We start from the raw sequence: 26,476 nt of genomic DNA on the forward strand, positions 1-26,476 counted from the left end.
GGGAATGGCTGGAGCTAGGCTGGCTTGGCACAGGAGATGGGCCTGAAAAGACAGGTAGGGGTCAAATAGTGGCCACATGAATCCTGGCGAGGACCTTGGACTTTGTGTGTTGGTGGTGAGGAGGAGGACCTTAAGTATGCCCTGGCTGTACCCATGATGGGGTAGAGTGTGGTACACTGGGGGGCATTGGGTCAGGCTAGGGGACTCTTGTAAATAGGCCAAGAAGCTGGGCCCCTCAACAGTCAGGGAGGTGATGAGGATGGTGAAGGACTTTCAGAAAGCACAATCAGTGCAATTTCGTGACCATCCAATGTGGTGGTGGGGGCGGGTGGTGAGTGGGGAGGAATGTAGGATAATTCCCAGGCTTCTAATTCAGGTGCAGTGTTGGGGGTGGTGGTGCCATGGGCCAAGGCAGGGGCCCAGGAGGGAATGCACTGAAATCCCGTGCAGAGATGAAGCGCTGCCAGGTCTGGAGGGGAGGAAGGAGGTGAAATGGTGGCACTTCACACAGTGTAAACAGATGAGAAAGTTCAGGAACACAGTTGCAGGGTGAAGAGCTGCGGGTGAAGAGGCAGGTGGATGCAGTGCTGTCAGAGCAGGGGGCGGGGGGAGAGTGGGGGCGGGGAACCAGCACCGGAGGGAGATGGCAGCACTGTGGTCAGTGCACAACCTTCATGGTGTGATGCACACAATATGCAAATTTATAGGCTCCTTAATAGCCCGAGGTCCAGGACCATTTCCAGTCAGCCTTGTTGACTTGGAAAGATTGTAAGCTGTGAGCAGAAATAATAAAGTCACAGTGAAGGGTAGTGGGGGCTGGCATGCTCTCTCGGAGTCCATGAAGTTGGCAGGTGCATCCCTGAGCCGCTGGGATTCAGGTAGGCAAATATGCCCCTTGGAGGAAAAAACAGACCCAGCTCCCTGGAATCTAAATTAGATAAAAAGCTACCTTTTTGATACAAGGAAAAACATTAAGGTAGAAAGCATCGAAAGGATGGCAGTTGTTAATACCTGAATAAATTATACTATTACAAATACCTTTTCAGTAGAACTGAAAGTCAGCATTATCTACACCTCTTAAAAACAACTTGACTTTTTAAAGTAATAATACTCAATGTAAAAGGCAGTAAAATATAGAGAAATAAACAAAAACTAACCACAGTTATTTCATCTTTTTCTTATTTATAACTAGTTTCCTATGTGTAAAATACATTGATATTTTACATGATTGGGGATTTACCCTCATATATAACCTTTAACTCTTGATTCTATTGAAAGTTTCCTCCCAAATTTAAATATTATTCTCTAAATCCATTTTTAAGGAGTGCATAAGGAAGCCCCATCAGTTTCCACAAAGTGCTGGATGAATGTAGATGATTTAGCCAAAAAATCATCCGTGTGTTGCCTCCAGATATCTTGGTATTATAAATAGTACTTTGATGAAAGTCTTAATTCTCCAATCACTTATTACCTAGACTAGACCATATGATATTACTGGGGCAAATGGTGTGGACATGTTTAAAGCTAATGATACAGAAAGATGAGGTCAAGTGCAGGAGCGAGTCCATCACACCACACTCTGAGCCAGCACTGTACTAAAGATGTATGTCAGTCCAGGTTCAGTGCACGATGCTGGATGCTTGGGGCTGGTGCGCTGGGACGGCCCAGGGGGATGGTATGGGGAGGGGGGAGGGAGGAGGGTTCAGGATGGGGAGCATGTGTATACCTGAAATTTAAAAATGTTAAAAATTATTAAAAAATAAATAAATAAATATGAAAATATTAAAAAAAAAAAAAAAGATGTATGTACTAAATACACCTTTGCTAATTTGATAGATGAAGGTGGGATTTCCCCGTTTCAAGTTTGCTGTTTTTGTTTACTTCTGCGCGTGATGACCTTTTCCATCATACAGCAATTAGCTATTGGTACAGCATTTCATTTCTGTGGGCGGGCTGTTCATGCCCTTTTGTCCTTTGCCCATTCTGTGTTGCACCCCTCCCCGCCCCGCCCCCCGGCTTGGGTCTTTTCTTAAAATTGGTTTTTACGAATGCTTTTTAAAGATTGTTTTGATGTGGACCATTTTAATGTCTTTACTGAGTTTTGTTACTGCTTCTGTTTTGTGCTTTGGTATTTTGGTCACTGAGGCATGTGGGATCTTAATGCTCCCACCAAGAATCGAACCTGCACGCTGTGCAATAGAAGGCAAAGTCTTAACCACTGAACCACCAGGGAAGTCGCTCCCTGAACTCTTTATAATGAGAATAATCTCCCTGTTTTCTTGGCCTTTAAATTTGGGTGTTTTTTTGAGAAGGGAGACAAGAGGATATTTCATGGGTTAGGTAGTGAAAGTGTAATCTTAAGCATTTTCCCCATTGCTTCTAGGTGTACAAAATCCTCCCCTATTGTGGGAAACAGGTTTCCCAGGTGGCGCTAGTGGTAAAGAACCCACCTGGCAGTGCAGGAGACGATGTGGGTTCGATCCCTGGGTCAGGAAGATCCCCTGGAGGAGGGCATAGCAAACCCACTCCAGTACCCATGATCAGAGGAGCCTGGCGGGCTACCGTCCACAGGGTCGCAAGGAGTCAGACAGGACTGAAGCGACTTAGCATGCACACGTGTGTGGGAGTCAATGTTCTTGTCAACATTTCCAGCTCTCCTCCTGGATGAAAGAGGACAGCTCTTCCTGACCCTTGGGATTTGTGGGGCTGTGTGATAAGTTCTGGCAGCGACTGTGAGCAGAAGGGACTGCACGTCTGGCCTCAGGCCTTTAATTGCTGATGAGATGCTCCAGATGCTGGGCTGTCCAATCCAGTAGCCACTAGCTGCCAGATCTGTTTAAATAATAATTTAAAAGCCAGCTCCTCAGTCTCAGTGTTCACATTTCAAGGGTCTGACAACGCCGTCGTGTGGCTGTGGCATGGATATGGAACATCTCCATCTCTCCAGGGGCACTGGGAGGTGCTTGTCTGAGCCCTCTTTCCCTCATTTGCTACGGTGGCTGATCAGTCTCTGGGGCTCAAGAAACTGCAGTGAGCAGAGTCCCCCTGCTGACCAGTGGTGGACATGCAGAGGGCTGAGGAAGCTTTTGAGTCAATGAAATTTGGGGGTTTCTGGTGCTTTTTTTTTAAACACCATTAACATAATCTGGCTCTTTTTGTCTGTTCCATTCTATTTACCTAGTTTAATTACCATCATCACAGTTTTAAATATTTAAAAATATCTTGTTTTATTATCTAGTGAGGAAAATTTCTATGCATGCTTTTAATTGTATTTCGTAGCTGTGCTTTCTTGTCTATTTTATAAGGTAAACCCTAGGATCATTTTGTTTGGATACACACTTTCTTCTTGTAGGGATCTTGGTTGGAATTGCATGGTATCAGTAATTAGTTTGGGAACAACTGATGGTGGTATAGTCACTGAGTTGTGTCCAACTCTTGTGATGCCATGGACTGCAGCTGCTAGGCTCCTCTGTCCGTGGGACTCTCCAGGCAAGAGTGGGTTCCATTTCCTTCTCCAGGGGACCTTCCCAACCCAGGAATCGAACCCAGTTCTCCTGCATTGCCGGCAGATTCTTTGCCGACTGAGCTACAGGGAAGCCCAAAGGAGCAACTGGCACTCTAATATCCATTCTTCCCATCCAGGTCCATGGTCTGTCTCTCCAATTACTCCTCTCCTTATAGCCCCGGGTCGGACAGACTGAATCAGCACCAGCACAAGCAAAATAAAGACAACACAGTGACTTTCCAATAAAGCACAATCAAGTCCTTTTAAAGAACTATATTTTTCATCTTATGAGTCCCTCTTTCCCTATTCTGTTGAGGGTTGAAATGCCCTATTATAAAAAGACTGTTCCTGCAATTGTTTTCAAAGTGCATAAATTAACAAAACACATCTTCAAAATTTTACTGGTGTGTGAAATTTCAAAGTCTGGATTCGCCTTCAACAGGTCTTTATATTAATACACAGGACATCTCCATTTTGGTAGGGATTTGTGCATGGGGGTGGCAATTGTGCATGGAGTCTTTCTTCCTATCTTATTGTATAGTTCCCTGATAACATAGAGCCTTAAGGTGTTACTCAGCAACCCCGGCTCCTTGAACAAGCATAGTCCCTGTACTTGGGAGGCCCAGAGTCTAATCAGGGAGTTAGCAACAGTTGATGACCACAACACTGTAAGGAGAAGCAGTTACAGGACCAAAAGAAGGGTGATGGGGGCTCAGAAAGCATTTCCCAGAGGTGCTGATGCTGGAGTTCCTTGCAAACAAGGGGCCCAATACATGTCAGCTGGATGAATGAATGCTGTAAACTCAGACAGACTCAGTATTTTAATGGGAACTAATTTTTTGGTCTCCTGTAGAAGCCTAGATATGAGTATATGGTGAGTGGCTGTACTGTTTTTGCTTAAGGCATAAGTACCTAATCCTTTCTGCCTTCCATCTGCGAATTATCAAGTTGGGGAGGTAGCATCCCTCACCATCAGTTTCTCATCCTACTTTGACTTTGGCCAGGCTTAAAAACAGAAAGTACCTTTGTTTTTGCTCTCTGGGGCTATAGCAGGTCTTCATGGCAGCTTTAATATTTTTATTTATTTGGCTGCACCAGGTCTTAGCTGTGGCACAAGGGATTCTTTTTTTTTTTAGTTGTGGCATGAGAACTCTTAGTTGCGGCCTTTGGGATTCTAGTTCCCCTACCAGGATCGAACCCAGGCCTCCTGCATTGGAAGCACAGAAGCTTAGCTGCTGGGCCACCAGGGGAGTCCCCTCATGGAGTTATTAAATATGCAAGATCAGGGTGCATTTCCCAGAGTGGGATGAAAAGAAAGGAGGAAAATAAAAACAGAATGAGCCAGTCTCCTTTCTGGGGCACTGCCTTCTGCCTGGACACGTCTCTGCTACACGTGCTCTCTGGGCAAGATCGTCCCTGAGCCTCAGGGACACCCTATGCATAATTCAAGACTTCACAATCCTATTTTCAACTTCTCAGTGGACATATTCATTTGGACACACTTCTTGGTAATTCTTCAGGGCCCAACTCCTCGGTCCACACCTTACCCACTGTGCTCACTGGCTCTGTGGCTGTTGCCCTCACTAAACTGTGATCTCGCATAGGGCACAGACCAAGCTTTCTTCTTTCTTGGCACCTGCAATGCCTGGCAAAGGGCTTGGTATGATTATAACCAACTGAAAATGTTTCTGAACAAATGAATATATCAGCTGAGGTTATCTCTGTTGACATTTTCTTCCTTGAAACATATTGTTGGGCAATGCTTTCTGAACTTTTGACCAGGAAAGGGCCCTACTAAGATTTCAATGTGACTTTTCTATTTTATATGGAGGAAGTGGCCCCCTTGAGGGAAGTTCTCAACTACGTAACTCCATAGACCTCTCTTTATCATGACAGCTTGACTCATGGCATAAACACATGCTAAAGACCTAAAAAACTTTGAAGTACAATCTTTTGGGGATAATATAAAAAAGAATAAAGGTAATTTGACCCCATTTAAATAAAATGTGTGATGCTTCTTTGGAAACTTTAGACATACATGTATACATATATGTGGTGTATGGACCACGTACATGCTGCCCTGGTGGCTCAATAGGTAAAGAACCCACCTGCCAATGCAGGAGACGTGGGTTCAATCCCTGGGCCAGAAAGATCCCTTGGAGAAGGAAATGGAAACCCACTCCAGTATTCTTGCCTGGGAAATCCCATGGACAGAGGCGCCTGGTGGGCTACAGTCCACAGGGTTGCGAAGGAGTCGGACATGACATAGCGACTTAGCAACTAAACAACAACAATATGTACATACTACAAGGTATAAATGGATTTTTAGAAGGTAGTTAAAAGTCAAATCTATTAAAATTATAATTTCACATTATGAAATATCCCCTTCATGATTAGCTAGTACTTTTTAAAAGAACAAAACGTGAGATTCAAACCTAAGGGGACTACATTGCTGCAGTGTGGCTTAGTATTTTTAGAAACATAATCAACACTATAAGAGGGCTTCCTGTAAGCTGGCAGCCAGAAGGGTCTTACACGGAACTTACTTCAGTAAGAAGGCCGAGTCTCTAACGAAGACAGGCCTGGCAGGTCACTTGGGGCAACCACCCCTGACAGAGTTGGGACGCTGCTGTGCCAGCTGTTCTGACAGGCAGTGTGCAGGCTGTTTCACTGGTAGAAATCACGGGAGAACTAGGGGTGAGGGTACGTGTCATAGGAGGGGCATGGGGGTGGGCTGGGCCACTTTCTGGAAAAAGGAACACTGTGAAGCTACCTCTTTGTTACAGGTTAAGTTTTTACTGTTTTTCTAGTACCTTTCTGCCCTTCTCAAACCCCCCTGGGAATCAACTTTTCTGGCTAGAGAGTTCAAAATTGGCAGACTAGCCTGAGACTGTCCCAGAAAACAAAACTGTGCAGATAAAAAAGTGAGCATGGGCCCCATGAATGACAGATGATACTGTCAATGTTCTCGAGCAGCTTACTGTCCATGGATGGAGAGGTGTGGTCCAGATGGTCACTACCCAAAGGCACCCCTACTTTTGACTGTGATGCTTTAGTCTGGAGGGAACAGAAAGTTATTTGTTGTACAGCTGACCCTTGAACAGGCAGCGTATAATTTATAGTTGGTCCCCTCTGCATCTGCTATCCTTCTTTATCCCTGAATTCAACCAACCATGGACCATGAAGCACTGTAGTATTTACTATTAAAAAGCATCTGCATGCAAGTGGACCCTTGAAGTTCAAACTCTTTTGTTTTTCAAGGATCAACTGTACTTGAGTTTTCTGGTCTCTACTCCGGTGGTCTTTAAGCCTCAGTGGCCAGAGAACTTACCTGAAGCTTCGAGAGAGCGTAGGCCTGTGGGTCCCCCTTCCCCTGGCCCACACACAATCTCTCTCTCCCCCTCCCTCCCTCCCAGGGCAGCCCTGGAGCCTCCTGCATATACTCTGCCTTGAAGGTTTGGGCCCAGAGTGCTAGCAAGTGCTCCAGATGGGGTTCCTCTGCTTCTCCTATGTCTTCCTATGAACAGACCGGTACTTGGCTCAGACCTAAGATGTCTCCTTCACGGTCTTTTTAGCCCTTTGTCTAATTTAACAGATACTGCTGCCCTCGTAAGGATCAGCTCTGTCCTGGCCACAGGGTCTAGGCTGCATTCTTTCTCCATCTGGGAGTAGCGTGCACAATGAGGTAATACACATGCTGTGTCTGGGAAGGTTCTGCTGGAGAGAGCTGAGAAGCTGGAGAGAATTGTGGGGTCCTAACATAAGGCCTCTGTTGATCTCAGGGTGTCCTGGCATTTCTGATTGCTCATTTTAAAAGAACTAAACTCAGCCTCACTCAGAAAGCAGAGTTACCCTTCAGTTTGGCATGCCCTAAAAAAGCATTTGATGGGGTTCAGGAAGGAGCTTGAGAAAATTGCAGAAGCAGGAAGGTTTCTCTGACCTTTCTCCTCTCATCCTTTTCTGAAACACACATAAAACCTTCACTTGAGAGGCAGGGCAGGGCCCTCCCTAACCCCGGTGGAAAGAGCATCCAAATCTCTGAAGACAGAGGGACTTGGAGAACTGGAATAGATCTTGCTGGGTTCCCCAACTTTACTGCACTTACCTCATAGTCTGACCTATGAGATTTCTACATGATGCCCACTCTTCATCAAACCTAGGATAGAAATACTCAGGTTTAACTGTTTCTTTTTTTGGGGGGTTCTTCTCATCTCTTTTTGAAGGCTCCTGTCATGTAAAATTTATACTAAATACATGTGTAGGCTTTCCTCCTATCAATATATCTTTATCAGTCTAATTTTCAGACTCAAGGGAAACTTTTTTCTCCCCTATGCATTTCACCAAAATTATTTTACCAAAAGAAAGGAAATGGCTTTAATGTTTCAAAAGATCAGGGAGGAGTAGGGGGCAAGTAAGAAAAGAGAGCTGATGCATGTGAAGAAATTAAATAACTCCCCACATCTTAGAGCAGATTGAATTTACATTTTACTTAAAAAAAGGGGGAGGAGTACATACACAGGGAGGAGAATGGGACGGGAACAACAGTGATCTGAAATGGATTTCTACAGTTCTCCTCTACAATGGTGGATTTTGTCTGTTGGGCAGTATTTCTCCTGCTGGCATACAACTGCTTACAATATTAACGAGGCTGTAGACAAGGGAACTGCCAGAGTTTGGGCCTGAACAGAAGAGAGAGGAAGTTATCATATACAATGTAAGTTTACAATACACAGCATTTTCTTTAAATGATGTAACGCAGTCGCAGGAAGAAGTTAACAATACTAACACGAGAATAATCAAATTTTTTGTTTGTTATCCATGTACAGCAACTAACTGCTTTACAAAAAAGCAAAATAATACAATATATCATCACATGTATTTACAGTGTAGTAAATATACTTTTCTGTCAAATTTTACACAAATTATTTACAGGTGAATATACTGCATTAAAAAAAAAAAAACTGTGTGGCTGACACTAAGAGTGAATTTTTTATAAGTCCATTGCATAACATTGAATAAGACATGCCTCATTATGCCTGGGTTAGGGGTGGGATGTAAAAACAAAACCAGAAAACAAACAGAAAAGCCAAAACAAAACTGAGAACCCTAAAACCCACTCAGCAGGGTGGGTTGCCGGCTTTCACTCCGTCTCCCCCAGGGCATCGTCCCCTGGACGTTCTCTCCGGTGTCCTCAGCCCTGGCCTAGGACCTGCATGGCGCCGGCCCCCGGTAACGACAGGTGCTGCGTGGATGCAGGAGAGAGCACTGGCCATGTCCCCCAAAGCTAGAGAACCAGGTCTCAAGGCTGGCAAAGAAGGGCACACCCCTGGGACAGTGGGGTTGATAAAGCAGGGAGATCATGACAAAAAAATGGTGAGTTAATGTTTTCCTTTTTAAAAAGTCAGGGGAAACATCTACAAACCCAAAACAAATTACTTTACAGAACTTACATCAGATTATGCAGAATAGGCAACCTGCTGTAAACTTCAGAATTTCTTGTGCAGGTTATAAGTATGAGGCCTAAAAAAGAGTTTCATTTCTCCAGGGAAAACCTATTGGTGAGATTTACCTCATGTTCATTTTAGTTTCTTGGAAAGCTAGATTTTCCTCAAAAGTCAGAAGTTTTTTAAACAAGGTGAACCTTAAACCTTAATAAGTTTTCAAATTTCCAGGATGTACTGGTCAAAAGTATTTCTGCAATTCAAAGAAGGTTCAGTTCTGATTTATGCAATGCAGATCATTTCATGAGGTACTTCAAGTGAATTCACTCCCTTCATTACACTAGAGGGAAGTTAACGAATAAATTTAAGAAATAACATACCCTGGAAAACTTGTTTATGGAAAGATCAATATTTTTTAGTGGTAAAGCTTTGGAAGTTTCTTTGTTTTGATGGGAGAAGCAAAATAGCATAACACTACCCATGGTCACTGCACCAAACCAACCAACAAAGAGGGAAAAACACAGAACCAAAAGTATTAAAAGCTCACATTCCAGGAGCCAGGGTGCCCACCCCAGAAGCTCTGGGTTGTGGGAAGACATGGACCTTACCGGCAGCTCGGCATTTCTTGGCACCAGGCTGTTAAAGATCTATTTCTAAACTCAGCTCTGGTCTTACTTCCTTATCATCTTAGTTGATCTGTTATTACAACATTCTATTCTAATGAAGCCTCTACAATAGTTAAAAGTAAAAGTTTAGTTAATTGCATGTATCTTCAATATTTTCCAACAATTCAGGGTCAAAGTAACTACTAGCACTAAATTTTTTTTTTTTCCATTTTGGCAAATGGTTCTTACTTTTCCCAGGACTGTAAACAAATTAAAAAAATTAAATTCTTGTTATTTCTGAATATCAAAAGCAATTTTATTTACATTAACATATTACATTGTTACTGTGTGGATAAATGTGAAATGTGTTATATTATTAAAATCAGAACACTTAAATGTACCATTATTTATTGATTTAGCTGTGGAATTTAATTTACTGAAATCCACTCATGAAACAGCACTTTTGGAAACTCCCCCTCCCCAAGGTTTCTTTTCCCCTCCCAAAGCCGTTACATCTTAACATATAAAGGGAGCCCAGGAATAGTGGGATAATATCTGTTTGTAATAAATATGGTTTAGTTCTAAATTGGAACATCCAGATACTAATATAGTCACTGAAGTCAAATTATTTTGCATACTGCAGGTACCATGAAGAAATTGGATCTGCATTACTATGGAAACCCCAATGCCATGATAACCCATACCATTCGGAATAGCAGCAGCTCTTAAGGTCCCCTATTGTCATAATAACGCAGGCTGGCCAGTCCTTTCACAGTGATTAAATGCAATTCTATCATATAGAACCGACATGTTTTGCTAAAGAGATTCCTGATTTTTTGGAGGGGAGAGGAAAGATTACAAGACATTTAAAATACATCTCATCAAAAAAATTTTTGATAATATACACCATACTCTATGTTTCTGGGAAAAATATTAAACAAAATAAAAGCATCATCTACTCTAATAGTCACGTACCATTCCATTTTGTATGGAGCTAATGCAACCATCTACGAAATTACCTTCTAGGAACAATTTTCGACACTTTGTTCACTGATTACCCTGCTTAGAATTATTTAGGAAAGAAGAGGAGGAGGGGAAAAATGTATAATTACTATACTTAGTATAGTTTTGGCTTACAAAAACAAAAAAATGACTTTTAGCATATTTAAAGATTAAAAGATAATCAACTGGAGAAAAATATAAACTAGTTTGGATGACTGAGTTTGGATAAGGCCTCAGAACTCATCTCTTTAATTCAGTAATGTTAAGATATATGTGGTTATGTTTATTTCCTGTAGTTATTGCTAATACTCAAGTGTTAGTATTTCTTAAGAACCCACTACAAAATACTAAATCCCTCCACCCTCCCCCCCACCCCAAAGTACCTTGCCTGTGGCTTTATGGTGTGAAGTCACTGAGGCTTGACCTCTATGGTTCTTCAGTTTTGTAAGGTAAAAAAAAGTCCACAGCTAAAAGTCAGATTAAACATACTGGGGTTATAATATTATTTCTCCCATAAACTTCTATCTCGAAAAGTGTGTAAATAAGACTAACACTTTACTTTGTATGTTGAAGAAGGGGAAAACATAGAAGGCAGAGCTCTGTGCAAATGGCTTTCATAGCTGGCCAGTAGTAGCAGTATTCAAGAATTCATCCTCTCACAATTGGGATGTTCTCAGGTCAAGTGTCCTGACTGCCCACTCTCTTTGCAGCTGTTCTGAACACTTGCTTAAACCAGACACACCGAAAGTAAAAAAAAAAGTTAAAGAAAAAAGCAGCATTAAATTTAGGCAACGCTTCCAAGAGTTGATCATCTGGCAACATGGTAGACTGGATGGGCTCATTAGAAACATGAAGTGCAGCATCACAGCACGGTGGTGAGGGGTCACTAGTGAAGAGCCCGTGTCAGTTAAGTCTGTTTGAAAAAGGAAAGAAAGAAAGCTTCACACGATCTTCTTAATGCTATTACGTTTGAAACTGCCAGCACTTCTCTGCTTCTGCACCTGGCTTGCGGATCCATGGCGAGTTCGTCCACTGTTACAGTGCCCAGTGGTGGGGGAGAGTTCAACATTCTCCTTGTCGATTCCTGGAGAGAAACGAAGCAGCCAGTTACCCTCTTCTCCTCTGGTGTTAAGCTCCAGGACTGAATCCCACAATTTGTAAATGAGATACAACCTGGTCTATTGTTTTTGCATTCATTTTAACAGTCAACTGCTAGAGTGTTCACAAAGATCTTGAGGTTTACACACCTCACACTTTGTTAAGCAAAATGTGCTATCATAGCAGAAAAATAGCGTAAGGGGGGAAAAAAAAAAAACAAACAGAGAAGTTGCAAGGAAAAGCCAAAGGCAGGCAGGCTTGAGCTGAATCAAAGAAAGGCTAGCAGTCACCAGACTAGAATGCCTTCCTCCAAATCATACCAGAAGTTTCCAGCAGAGGGCCATGTAGCCTTACTAGCTGTTTATACACAGGATATATTCTGTAATTGCAAAAGCTACGGAAATACACCATTTCAAAGAAAGGGAGATGCTTTTTCTTCTCAAAATCATAGTGCCTACCCCAAAGGAACTCAAATATTTACTAAGAAAATAATATATCACAAAGGTCATACAGCAGAATTTTTGCTTTGATCTTTTCAACTCTGCCAAGTCATTTTCCGTTCTACACCTTAACAGTTGCCATTTACTTCTCTCACGGAGGAGATCAAACCTCCTCAAACAGGGCCCCACAATGTGTTTTATAAATGATCTGGTTAGTAACTCCATAATGTGACAAGAAGCGAAAAACAGGGTATATTTTTACCCATCAGATGAGTGAAGATTTCAGATTAGACAGGTCACAGGATAGTGGCTGCCTCTGGGGAAGGACTGACTGGAAGAGGGCGTGAGGATGGCTTCTTGGGGGTGCTGGTGATGTTGTTTCTTGATCTGGATGCTGGATTTTTAACTATGTTTACTTCTTAAAAGTTAATTAGGTTGCAATTTATCATGTGTGCTTTTCTGTTACACTTTAATAAAATTTACTAAAATAATCAGACTGATTATACCCACCTTTGGCATAACTACTGGTGGCAAAGCAAAAAGTATTTTAGTCATTTGTAGCAAAATTTAAGCCATTTGTAGCAAAATGTAACAAAATGTAGCAAATGATTGATATTTGGTAATATAGAAAAATGACCATAATTTGGGAGTAGGGGGGAAAGAAATCCAGGTACAGGAAGGAAAAAAAAAAAAAAGGCTGGGAAAACATCTGCCAAAATATATTATTACTGGATGGTATGATTTCAGGTAATTTTTAATTTATTCTTTTTATTTTTTTGGCTGTGCCACGTGACTTTTGGGATTTTAGTTCCTCGAACCCATGTCCCTTGTAATGGAAGTGGGGAATTCCCTACTTTATTCTTATCTGTACCATCTTAATTTTAAAATAAAGAGTAAATTTGAGAATGGAAAAATTTCTATTTTTGGACAAAAAATAGTACTTCAAGTCAAAAAGTATTTATGTGACTGAAAATATACAAAGATCCATACATCTGTCTGTTGGCTCATGAACAGAAAATGGCTCTGTGATGACCTCCTTCTAGGAGTCACATATCCTTCGTTTGGAGTTAGCCTTGAATTCCACTTAAGGTATGAGGCATCTACAGGCACCTGGTCTGATTTAGAGGGTTGCTAGAGGGTTGCTGTCTTGAGGTTATCAAAGGAACATAGGCATATGGAAAAGTGCACTGGGCTGGTAGTGTGAGTGCAGCATTAGAAATGTCAGCAACACCTCTCTGGGAGCCAAGGGCAGTGAACCTGCAATGAATCTGTTCTGATCTAATCCTATGGGTAGAAAGATAAATGGAAGAAAATACACTGTGATGTTCAAAGAACTTTTCTCTGGGTGACAGAATTCTGGATGATTTTTATTCTCTTCTGCATATTTATTTGAATCTTCTCCAGAGCTATTTAGAAAAGAAATAACAAAACTGAAAGAAGACCGCTTATCACCTTTTGAACGCACCTTGCACTCTGTGATGTGTGTGCAGCTCTTTCAATTGCCTTACTGATCTCTACAAGATAAAGGGCAACCTGCATTTTTTTCTCATTTCTGTTTCTTTCCTGATGCATTCTCCCTGCTTTTATATGCATTTATATTTTGTCTATATTATCACAACTTATGTATATGTCATATTTTCTCTACTAGAATAAAAGCACCTAGAAGGGCAGAGATAATTTATTACTCATTTTTGTTTTTCTCTAAGATCTAGTTGATGTCTTTTTCAACAAACATTGGTTGAACAGAATGCTTCCGTTTTTAAATGTGGTGGCTGCAACTGGCGAGAGTCAAACAGCATCAACCTCTCTCATCGCCAGTGTGGCTGCACCACATTTTTACTGGAAAAGACAATACCGTTTTTAGCTTCTTCCGTCTGAAAGGATCATGAACTTGTCTGTGTATTTGACCTTCCCTTTCCTCAAATATGCATCTGGCCTACAAGTTCAAGTCCAACAGTTCCTTATCTAGGGTTATTTCCTTAATAGGAAGTAAGATTCAGGCAAAACTGGAACTTTACAGATAAGAGTTTGAAACAATCAAGAGATGGTCATCAGGAGGGACACAGTGTCAACCACCAGAGAGCTGGTGGCCCTCTGCCAGCAATCTTCCACCCTGGGGTCCTTTCTTGTGTGACCACCTTTGGTGAAGCCACATCCCTGGCTAGAATATGGCTCTTTCTAGGGCTGGGGATTGGGGGAGCAGTCATCACACTGCAAGGAGGCAAAGCTTCCATCTGAGGACAAGTGCCTGTTCAGTTTAATTCTTAAGAATTAAAGTTATACAAATTATAATCAGAGTAAGTCACTAGGGTGAAGGTTTCTTCAAAAGATATACTAAGAGTATTTCATTTCCTATTTTGTTAAACAAATAATCTTCAGACCTCTAAATAAAATTGTAAATGTTAAGGGTAAGAACAAGCAATAAAGTTTTACACCTACTGTGATTTCAACTACATAAATAAGAGAAATGAGGAGAGGCACCGAAACGTTAATAAACAGTGATTATCTTAGAGTGGTGGGATTATAGCTGACTCTTTTTTATTCTATTTGGCTGAATTTCTAATTTTTTCCCCCATACACAGGTATATTCCTTTTAATTAAAAATTTTAAAGTATCATTGACTTAGGACTGTCACTTATAACCCAAAGTTTCAATGCTATGTGAGAGGTGGATGTCCCGTTTTTACTTTCAAATTCAATTTTCATCTCAATTCATTTTGTGTTTTTGCGTGCGTGTTTTCTTCCTACTGAGTGACCCAACCCTACAAGTCACACACAGGTAAATGTGGCATGGTGGTGATTCCTAAGTTCGATTTCACAGCAAAAATGTTTTATTTTAAGGATCAAATGAGAAGCTGACTTAAAAATCTTGGAGGCTTTTGTAAAATCAATTTTAAAAAGCATTATATTTATATCAAAAATAGCATCTTGAAAACAGCCACGTTAGTATGAAACAGAATGATCCTAGTATCCTGGTTTCTGAGCTTAATTCTCACTTTTGAGAATTTTGGCAGCATTCTTCTTTTCAACCCTCTTAAATTAAAACTAGAAACCTTTCTAGAAGCTAGTGAAGGATTTGGTCTTGATATTCTATAGGAAAAACTCTCAGATATCAGCCCAATTGCCTAAACAGAGACAGATCCACCCTGCTTTGGTAGACATGACATTTTATATTAGTGAGGAGACCCTGGTCCTACACTCCCACTTATCAAAGCCTCTTGGAAGCTTTGTATCCTGGTCTCTTATGCCCCTAAGCACTGGCCTTCCCTTCCGACTCTCAGTGGGCACAAAAGCAGAAATCCATGAAGTGACAGAAACTTGGAGGTCACCACTCAGGTGAAATAAAAGGTTAAAAACCTCTGTAGTCTTGACTTACTAATTTAAATTCCCTTAGATATGCTGTTCTTAAACATGCAGCCAGTTACACACATGCAGGGCAGAAGAAGCTGAAAATTTTTCACAGCAGTGTATTAATAAGCACTGTGCTTCAGTGAACTGCAGTGGTTTCAGGTAAAGATGAAATCCTAAGTAAAAGGTGTTATTGGCCAAAATTCACTGAATTGAGAAAGTGGGAAAACAATCATTACACTAAGATTAAATAAGGTAAATCCATTATATATCTACCTCCTCTGCTCAAACATGAGTTCCTTGAAGGCAGGTATCAGGGTTTACTTTGACAACTAGGATATAGTTCCATCCCGACAAATAATAAAATACTTAAAGTCACCTATTTTTTAAACACCAAAATGATCTCTCATTCTGGAATCTAATATTTTCATGAAAAAATAAAAGGATCAAATCCTTTTTAGTTCTTGAGAAACTGAGGAGAAAATGAAAAACGTAATAATAATCCAAATACCCTGCCACCTGCACAGGGCTCTAGTAAGGCCCCTGAATCTGCACTGCTTAGTTATCACATGGATCTTATGGCAAACCTGTCAGAAAATTCTTATTGCATCTACAAGAAGGCAAAGGTGTCAGAGGGCTCATTTGTTGCATATATAATGAGGCACATCAGAAGACCCAGGGTCCAGTCTGTCTCGATGAGAACTCTTATTTTGTTTTAGTTCTTAATCTCGCAATTAAAATTAACAGTAGATATGCCTATTTCAAAGGATTGTTAGAACAATCAGATAAGCTAGGTGAAGATTTTGTGCACATAATTACTTCACAAATTAAGATGCTCCTAATAACTGGAAAAAAAAACAGTGAAGTACTGAAAGCAGTTTTACAACAAATGCATAGGACTTGAATTTTATACTGGAATTTTTAAAGTTACTGAAGCTAATGTAAAGAAGCAAGAAATGCCATTAAGCCTTCCTAGAAGAAAAGATAACTCCAGCTTCTTCATGTGTGCATGCTGTGCTCATTGGCTTCAGTGCTGCCTGACTCTTTGAGCCCCTAGAGGCTGTAGTCCCCCAGGCGCCCCTTCCATGGGATTCTCCAGGCAAGAACACCCAAGTGGGCTGCCATGCCCTCCTCCAGGGGATCTTCCCAAGCCGGGGATCGGACCCACATCTCTTGAGTCTCCTGCACTGGCAGGTGGGTTCTTTACCACTAGCGCTACTAGGAAGTACACTGATGGAGATGTGTTAATTATATATTTAGAATTATTAATCTTTTGAGCTAGATATACAAAAGATTAGGAACTTTAAAAATATTTGTAATGGATTTTCTCAATTGCTGACACCTTTTTCTATACAGGTCTCATCTTTCTATGTATTAATTACTGAAGAGTAAAAGAAAGAACAGGCATCCTTTATAAATGAGACATAACTGCATCACAGTTTTTTCTTCTTAGTCCTTTGAGCTAACTGAGGACCACATTCCTTTCTTTTTTTAGCACAGATGATTAAAAAAGACAGCCAGCTTTAACTTCTAAGCAAACGCTGGGGTTAGCTTCATTATTTATATATGAAATAAATACTTTCTAAGCTAAAAATTCTTCCCCACACCGCATACCCTCCTTGCTCTAGTAACTCTCCCTGGAGTTTCCTGTTAACCTGCCTGTGTTAGTTTAGGGCCGGGACAGCATCTTCAGTGTTCGGGGAACCTGCACAGCTCTTCCACCAAGACGAGTCCTGGCCCTGCGGTGCCAGAGGCATTCAGACCTTACAGGAATGGCCTTACAAGTCCTTTATGTGCCTGAGCCAGACTCTGCTTACAGGGATTGGTGAATGAAGTCTCATGCCATGTGCCCGGGATGAGCGCAGGGTAAGCAGTAATTCGTGCAAAGATGACAAAAGTAGAGAGTACCTTGATGAGGGAACAGCTGCATGAAAACTGCTGATTTAGAGCAAGGCAGAGAAGCTTCACAGACACAGAATGGAAGAGAAAACAAAAGTGAGTGATGTTCATAAGATTTTTAAAGGGTGAAATATGATTAGATACTGGATAATTATTAACTTTCTTGGTTTTTCAGGAGGATTCTAGTTTTAATTATTGAACTGACTGCTTATTTCCTAAATATTACCAACTCTTAAATATTAATAAATGGTAGAACTTACAATTTTACAGACAGATGTGTTTTTACCACCCTTATTAGAAGTAAGGATTTTAGTGTAAATCAAGAATTACATTAAAAAATGAAGTGGAAAATTTGCAGAAATTACACCAACCAGTTGTTCAGTTTAAAATGATTTTTCTCCCTTAAATAGAAGGTGATAACAAAGAAAAAGAAGAAAAATAAATCAAGAATATGCTAAATAAAGGTCTGCACTACCATAAGTAGTTTCATAAAACATTAAAAAAATGGCTTTGGAGACTTTAAGTAGTCTCAAAATAGAGGTATCTTATGTTTCTTCTGAGAGGGGGACACATTAAACCTGGTAAACACAGCAGAAGTATGACTAAGTCTACTCTTTGCAGAAATGGTTTTGATGAACTGACCCTTTCTGCACACAGCTGTCAGCACTACTGGGGGGTTGGAGTCCTTAGAATTCCTAGCTGATCCACTCAGCTTTCTGGGAAGGAGGTCTACCTTACAGAAGCAAAAGGACTGAATAACTAACTGACAGTCTTGGACACAGACCCAAAACGAAATGAAAGAAGTGAATTTAAAATAAAGTTCCATTAACTAGGTCTTTGCTCTAAAAATATTCTTGCTCTAATACTAACAGTAAAATAAGCTGATCAAAGAAAAAAATTAAGATTTTTTTTCAAGTGAAAAAATATTTAAAATAGATCATAGGCTTATTTTTGCTAAAAAATATACATCTCATATATTTTTGAGGTAAAAAATATATTATTAAACTTTAGCCATAATTATCACCTGATTTTTCCAAACAGATGTCCTTCTGAATGATGAGAATACTTTACAGTTGCAAGGTACAATGTAAGTACAAAAGGTCACAAAAGAGGTCAAAACAGTATACTGTGTATACCCTGCCACTCTCACTGTTCTGAAATCTATTCGAGGGCAGGTCTCATGTCTTATTAGTGTCCCCACTTCCCTTGGTTTAACAGAGTCCCTTGCATTTAGTAAACAATGAACATCTCTGATAATTCAAGACAAAATCTGGATTTGGGGTTATTTTCTACAGAGTATTGTAGTATTAATCTTGTACTTAAAAATCAAAGAACTTGTGTACACAAAGGATTTGTTAAACATGCCTCGGAAGGAAATAACAACTTCAGCTGAAATTGAATACTGAGATCCATAGGCAAAAACTGTCAAGTCTCTGGGGACCAGGGTCTCTGTCATCTTTAAATGTTCTGGAGTACCTACTGAATACCTACAATATAGGAGTTTGAGTGTTTACTGAATTAAATTACAGTGTGAAAAATATTAGGAGGTCTCAGTAGAGTATAAATTAAATTTTAATATACTGTAGATGAATCTATTTAATCTCTTTTTAATGAATACTGTCATCCAGCAACTACTGCTTGTGTGCTCAGCTGTGTCCAACTCTGTGGGCCCGTGGACCGTAGCCCACCAAATCCATATAATGCCATCTGGATATTTATTTCTAGTATACTTGCTCTTTAACATCTGAAGAGGATACAGGAAGACTGTATTTGAAATGCATACTGGAAATGGTTATAAAGCACTCATAACATGGTTTTAAAAAGGCATCTTTGCTCACCCTGTTAGAGAGCCACTTATGGCCTTCTTAAGCAAGAGAAAGTCCCATATACAGCATTTTTAGTAGATAACATTTTAATTTTCTAGCTCTAATCCTGGTTCTTCAATTCATGTCCAGCTCAGCTACACTGGACCAAAGAATGGTTCACAATATCAAATTTGAAATATCCTTATTTATCAAAGAGTAAATGTTACAGATTCTCTTCAAGGTTCTGATAATGGCATGTGGGAAAATCTGAAAAGACAAAGTTCTATGTTCATTTGGGTAAAAGGGCCACAGTTAACATAATTTCATACGCAATGAACTCTGAGTATACTCCACTGGCTCCACAGATAACAAATTCAATTTCTGCGAGGAGTGGAGTCAGAAGACAGTCATTTATGTATCTTCATATATAAAAATATAAAACTAATAATCCTCCTTGTGTTAAGGGGATAGACAAATGGCCTATGATCATCTGTCAAGAAGAATGCATTTTCAGGGACGCTGGCCTTATGTAAATGACTACCACTTCCTCAGAAGCTGGTGACTTACTGAATTATCATCATAATTTTTACTTAAATAAGGTTTAATGCTTAATGGGGAGGGCTAGGGAGTTCACGAACTTCTTATGTAGCTAATTTGATGGCAGAGAATACTGGGGACCAAAAGAAGATACAGCTTAGTGGTCAATCCTGCTAAGTATCAAAGATCCAGAAAGCAAAGTCTTAAACTGACGGAAAGTTTGAAGCAAAGTTTGAGCTGTGTGCAGATCAGCATCTTTTGCTTTTTGACATAAAGCAACAGAGCTTACACCTGCTTAAAATTCAGTAGACTAGTGTGGGTTGATTTTGGGTAATTAATGGCAAGCAACACTCATGGTCCATTTCAGGGAGAGACACAGGGATTCTTTAAATACTGCTTAGCACATGGCTAATGAAAGTGGAGACAGGGAAATATTCTGGTTTCTATTCAACTAAATACCAAAGTTGAAATGCTGGAGTGAGCTGTGAATCTGGATTAGATTCATCACTTCTTTTAGCCCTTTGATATCAGCAAACTCGGTTCCACAAAGAATTGAGGAGACAGGGATATAAGATTACAAGGACCTAAAGATATAAAACAGCATGCCTAGTTAGAAAGTATAAACTCTTATAAGAGGTATTACCTAAGTACAAATGACAAAAACACAATAATTTAGGCAGATAGATAAATCAGGATCCTTTCATGGAGATAAATCCACAATTTAGAGATACAAATGGGTTTCATCCAAGAGTAAAGTGACTAATGAAAAGATAAGCTCTTTCTCTAATAAAATGTAGTAAAATAATCTGGGCAAACCAAAGGACATACAATTTAGAGAGAAAATGCTGAACACCATTATTCTAAAGAAATAATTCTATCACTTTTAAACTTCAGTTTCATTTCAGAATAGTCAGAGGTTTTCAGGGTGTTAGAATCTATTCAAGCAGCCATCTTTGGAGAGCTACTGGAGGTGACACTGTAGGTTTAAAACTGTAACCAAAACCACATATGCTATTCTTTGACTTTTCTAGACAATTCTAAGTAAGAGGTTGCAGAGTAGGACTATTTTTCTAAGCAAATGATATGGTTAATGTTCAATCAACACAGGACATGAACAGTTCATCAACTACCAGAATACGTGCTGGTACCTGTATTTTAATCTGATTATTTTATTGTCTCTATCAGTGGGTAAAAATAGGCAGAAATATCCCTGGTAGTCTGGATTAAAAAAAACCAAAAGTCAATATAAAAACAACTAATCATTTTGCCAGCTTTAACATCTCTTTAGTAGCCCAAGAAGCAAAAGGTTGGTCAAAATGAACCAAACTTGAAAAACAAGAGGATCAATATAGGCAGAGTCTACGGATTTTCTAGTGGTGATCAACTTCAGTGGTTGACTAACCCAGACGATAGAGAGCTCTACAGAAGAAAAGGAGTGGCAGACTTAGGTAAGGCAGATGGAAATAATGAGACAGACGTAAATATATGAAAGAAAAAGGGAAAAGCAAGGAAAGGGAAGGAAGAAAGATGGCAGATATGGAAGGCAATGAATGCGGTAGAAAGAACATGGCCTTGGTTCTAGATAAGACTGTGTGATAAAGCAATTCACTTGGCTCTTCTAAGCCCAGTCTCCCCTTCATACATGACACTGTGAGCTCAGAACTAAATTACCTCTGTAGTACCCTCTAGCTCCAAAGAGCTAAGATTTTATACTGGAGGGCTGGGTGGGAGGGGGTGGTGACGAGGGAAAGAGTGCAGTCACTGCAGTATCTAGAAGACAGTAAAGTTTTGCCCTGGCTTTAACAGTTGAAATGCTGATAATGGGGCAAGATCCTGTGCACACTCTAGTGAGTAAGAATCACCTGAGTGTTTGTTAAAATGCTCGCTGGGCCCCCACTCTCGGAGTTTCTCGTGCAGGAGGTCTGGAGTGGGATTCCAGCAACCATGTTTCAACAAGCTCCTAAATGACACTGAGGCTGTGATCTTGGGACCACACTTGAAGAAACACTGTCCTAGGGAGTAGGTGACAGAGGTCAAATTAACACAGTTATAGAGGGGAAAAGTTGGCAAGATTTCTCTTACATTTTTTGGGGGAGGGGAAACCTGACTAGCTGCAGTAAGGTGACTGAAAATAAGTGCTAGATCATATAATTTGTTTCCTCTGCTGACCAAGGTTTTGTTGTTGACCAAGGCTTAACAGATCATAGATGAATACAGCTGTTTAATATAATGATTTATAATATGTATGAACCGGGCACTAGATTTGCCAAGTTCTTTAGAACCTTCAAAACTATGTATGTCTAAATATTCAGGCAAAACCAGGATTATAAACTGGAAATTCTAGTTATGGATCTTGAACAATACAAAGTAGTTATAATATATTCCTTGGCTTTTTAAAAGAAAATCCACTTAATACTTAACTACATCTAATAACTTTTCCTTATAGCATGAAGTGTTTCATAAGTAAACTTTTCAGATGATGGAAATTTAAACACAAAACCTTTTAAATTTTAACCACTTTAGAAAGATATCTTTCTGAGTATAAACAAGACCACAATGGAAGACTCCCTTCATTATTACTGTCACTATAATACACACAATGGTGTCAGTTGAGTAACCCCTCCAGGGTTGACCAGAGTCATAAGGAATCATCTGCTTTGACAATGAATGAGCCCAAGGTTCTGTACAGTTGCTGTTTCTGCCATCTTGCTTATCTTAGCCCCACTCGAGCTATTAGCTATTTCTCAATGTATCCACCTGTTAGTTGCATGCTGAATTGGTATACTTTCCACACTTGGACCTAAGAGTGACTTCAGAGTAAGGAATATGCTTATGGGCTTTAAGATGTTATGTTTTTGGTGTGGCTTTTTTGTCTGGGTGCTTGTTTACTCCTAGATTTTCAGGTTGTTGCTGGCAGTAGGGAATAGGGACGCTACTATACTTTGCAGATTTTTTGGATTGAGTAGGCTGTGTCAGAGACACAGAAACACTAGGGCAAGATTAGTATATCTAGTAAGGGAATTATAATTCTGTTCACTTACAGGGATTACCTGTCCCTGAGGCTACTTTTCCTGCCTCAACTCCTAAAAATGTTTCAACCTTGGAATACTTTATGTAAACACTCTATAAACATGTCAGTATTTTTGTTGAACTCTTTGAAAGTAGAAAGTTTTACAGAAACCAAAATTCAAATCAGCTACAAGGTAAAGAAGAAATGTAAGATGAATTTCATAATAAAAAGGAGCAAAATCTGCTGTAAACTGATAACAAGGGAATTCCTAATGTTGTATAGTAATATTATTGCTCAAATTTATATAAAGAGTACATTTACTGACCTGGGGAATGCTGGGAAGTTGCAAGTGAGGTCATGGAATTAGAAAGGTTAAGGTTAGCAGTAATACTAAGCTGGCTCTGCACTGCAGGAGGATAAGGAGATGTGGGTGTCAGGAGGGACTCCTCACTGGTTTCTTCATCAATTCCAGGCAAATACGTGTCAATCAAGGCATCAAGAAACTTAACAATTAGCTCAGCATAGTCTGGGATTTGTGTTTGCTGTAATGGAAAATATGAAATTATTTTAGCTCCATTCTTTTTTATTTTTTCTAAATCCCCTTTGAAGCCAAAAAAGAGTAATTCAATTTTTATTTTGGGGTTAATTTGTTGTTTTTCTTCTTTTATACTACAGATCATTTAAAAAGGTGGGGGAGGGGATAAAATAATATTTATAGACTACCATGGGACTTACAACTGGGAATTTTATTCAGCTTACACTTACGGCTTCCAGATGAACCTGCAATTACTGGAGGCCACGCGTAGACAAAGACTGAATTAATCCTGAGACAACTCAATTATCAGGAATGATGTCTAGACTATTTTTCAAAACAGGGAGAATGAGCAGAGCATCATTCCAGCTGCCATTTAGAGATTCAACTAACTAAACACTCTGAAGAGAATGGAGGGTTACTGGCAATCAAACCACAAAAGTTTCTGCATGACACACTTATTTCTGTGACTTCAGGCCCATTTTGTAAATGATAGCCTTTGCATATCAAGAGATATTCAGTATTAATTAAATAAAACTAAACACTCAATTTTTAAAACAAAGTTTACACTATTTACATTGATTTGGCATCCCTATCTCTAGAACACTGCACTAGGGGAAGAAATAGAAGTCCTGCCTTCAAGGAACCTCAATCAATTTGGAGAGAGAGCATATACAGAGAGAATCATTAAAAACATATTTATGTCACACGATATCAATGAAAGCCAATCAAAGAACAAACTGAATGGACCACATGAGGATAATTTCAGGGAAGAGTGAATCTAATGCAACAGCTTGGGAGGAAAAAAATGTTTTCACAAGGTAAGATTTTTTTCATTATGTAATTTTAAAAACAGGCTTAATCGACATATAACACTGTATTAATTTCAGGTCATGAGGTAGATTTCAGCCATATGTAATGCTCTTTCCTAATCATAAGATACCCTAGTGTGTGCCTAAAGGTCATCGATTACATCAGGGACTGAGGGTAGAAAAGTTTACAGAGGTTTATTATACCTTTCTGAAAAGTCAAGCAAAAATTTAGTTCATTTTTTTTTTTGTAAAAGCTAGTATATAAACATATTAAAGGTATTGCCTCTTGGAAAGAATCTTGAGGTAGAAAACTTTTAATAAAAATAACGTATGTATTTGTGTGAATCATTCTGCTTTTCAGCACATTGTGTGTTCTTAAAACAGGCATACTTATATAAATAAAATTTTCATTTTGTCAGCAGAGAAAAATAAATTTTCTTACCTTTGAAAAGGGTCCTGCAAACCTCCATAAGCCATTAAAACCAAAACCTGCAACAAATCAAATGTTACTCTTACAACAAGCATGACACTTTTAATAGAAATTAATTTATATAGCTGACGATATGTAAAACCTACATGTACAGTAAAATCATTTTTTTTTAGGATGAGTATCAAAGTAGACTAAAATTCACCAAAAGTACACTCAGTATAAAAACATACTTTAGTTAAAAAAGTTGTCAACCAGTTATCATACTGAACACAACATTAAGAGTAAGAAAATGCACATTAGAGAGGTATGAACAAGCCTATTCCTCATCAGACATTCTTCAGCTAGTGTATTCTTTAGCAGCACGCCTGTGTCAAGTTCATCAACAATCCTCCTCCCGATACATTTATTTACTTTGCAGGTAAGATGTTTGGTATTGTGGTGGGGATTCTTCATGGTACACCACACTTTGCACAATTCCATGGATCGGATTTAACAAATTTGGATCTTGGCACAATGACAACAGGGTGTTGATCTTAGAGTCCAACAAATTGTGCCTAAAAAAAAGTCAACAGAGGAACATTTTAAAGGAAAATTAAATGAAAATATATACTGGAAAACATATATTCTTTCCTAGAACAATGTGATAAAAATGAAGGGTAATGAGTGCTTTTTTTAATTCCTGGTGCTTTTCCAAATTTTATAATGTAATATGAAGGTATTTGCTTTTCTGTTTTGTTTTGTTCTGTGTTTATAGTCATCAGGAAAAATACAGTAAAAGCAACCAACTAGTAATGTCACATAACCATGCTTAACTACACATGCTGACTGTTTGCTCAAGACACGGCTGGCTACTATCAGCCACTCAGCATGCTTTAGGACCATCTCTTCCTGCTGATTACTGATATGTACCCAGGAGTTAAAACTAAATTTAGTATTAGTCAGTGTTAATAAATGCTGAATCAGATCAAATAAGGAGAACAAAATTAGCTTGGAGGGGGTGGAATATATGATCCAATTCAAACTTACAAGGAAATCGACTATTTCTAACTCACCTAACTCCATTAATAAAAATAACCAAGGGCCAAGTACATAAAGCTCTGAAATTTATAAATAAGATTAAACAAAAAGAAAGGCTTCCCAGGTAGCTCAGTGGTAAAGAATCTGCCTGCTTGTCAATGCAGGGGATTCAAGAGACACAGTTTGATCCCTGGGTTGGGAAGATCCCCTAGAGAGGGAAATGGCAATCCATTCCACTTGCCTAGAAAATTCCACGGACAGAGGAGCCTGAAGGGTTACAGTCTATGGGGTAGCAAAAGAGTCAGACATGACTGAACACATACATGCATACACGCAGGGAACTAGATCCCACATTCTGCAACTAAAAGATTCTGTGCAATGGCACCCCACTCTAGTACTCTTGCCTGGAAAATCCCATGGATGGAGGAGCCTGGTAGGCTGCAGTCCATGGGGTCGCTAAGAGTCGGACACAACTGAGCGACTTCACTTTCACGCGTTGGAGAAGGAAATGGCAACCCACTCCAGTGTTCTTGCCTGGAGAATCCCAGGGACGGGGGAGCCTGGTAGGCTACCGTCTATGGGATCACACAGAGTCGGACACGACTGAAGTGACTTAGCATAGCATAGCATGCTGCAACTAAGACCAGACACAGCCAAATAAATAAATAAAAATAAATAAAATAAAAAACAAAAACAAGGAAATAATGACACTACACAAAAGGCCTACATTAGGAATGGTGGTGGTGGTTTAGTTGCTAAGTCATGTCCGACTCCTGTGACCTCACGGACTGTAGCCCGCCAGGCTCCTCTGTCCGTGGGATTCTCCAGGTAAGAACACTGGAGTGGGTTGCCATTTCCTTCTCCAGGGGATCCCAAATTTCTTTGGGTTATTTAGATCTGAGCACTTGGAGGCTAATATGATTTCATCCCTTAAGAGAGAATAAAATTCATCTCCCAAATAAGACGTCAACTTTGCTTTCACTCAACTATGGATTA

At 39.7% G+C, this 26,476-nt stretch overlaps 1 protein-coding gene across 9 annotated transcripts in view; it reads right to left on the reverse strand.

Annotated features, from left to right (window-relative positions):
* Window positions 1–7,967: 7,967 nt before the first annotated feature.
* The window catches only part of NF1 (neurofibromin 1), a 273,489-nt gene continuing 254,980 nt past the window's right edge, over window positions 7,968–26,476 (reverse strand). For 6 of the 9 annotated variants that reach the window (XM_070772719.1, XM_070772717.1, XM_070772713.1 and 3 more), the window contains 5 exons: window positions 24,875–25,017; window positions 24,476–24,522; window positions 23,015–23,231; window positions 17,347–17,400; window positions 7,968–11,637 (listed from right to left, as the gene is read on the reverse strand). In XM_070772719.1, coding sequence (XP_070628820.1) covers window positions 11,495–11,637; window positions 17,347–17,400; window positions 23,015–23,231; window positions 24,476–24,522; window positions 24,875–25,017 — 604 coding nt within the window. In that variant the 3' untranslated portion in view covers window positions 7,968–11,494. The remainder of the gene's footprint in view (window positions 11,638–17,346; window positions 17,401–23,014; window positions 23,232–24,475; window positions 24,523–24,874; window positions 25,018–26,476) is intronic. The other 3 variants (XM_070772716.1, XM_070772714.1, XM_070772718.1) reach the window with 2 other exon arrangements.

Source organism: Bos indicus, chromosome 19 (assembly GCF_029378745.1).
Source record: "Bos indicus isolate NIAB-ARS_2022 breed Sahiwal x Tharparkar chromosome 19, NIAB-ARS_B.indTharparkar_mat_pri_1.0, whole genome shotgun sequence".
Lineage (NCBI taxonomy): Eukaryota > Metazoa > Chordata > Mammalia > Artiodactyla > Bovidae > Bos > Bos indicus.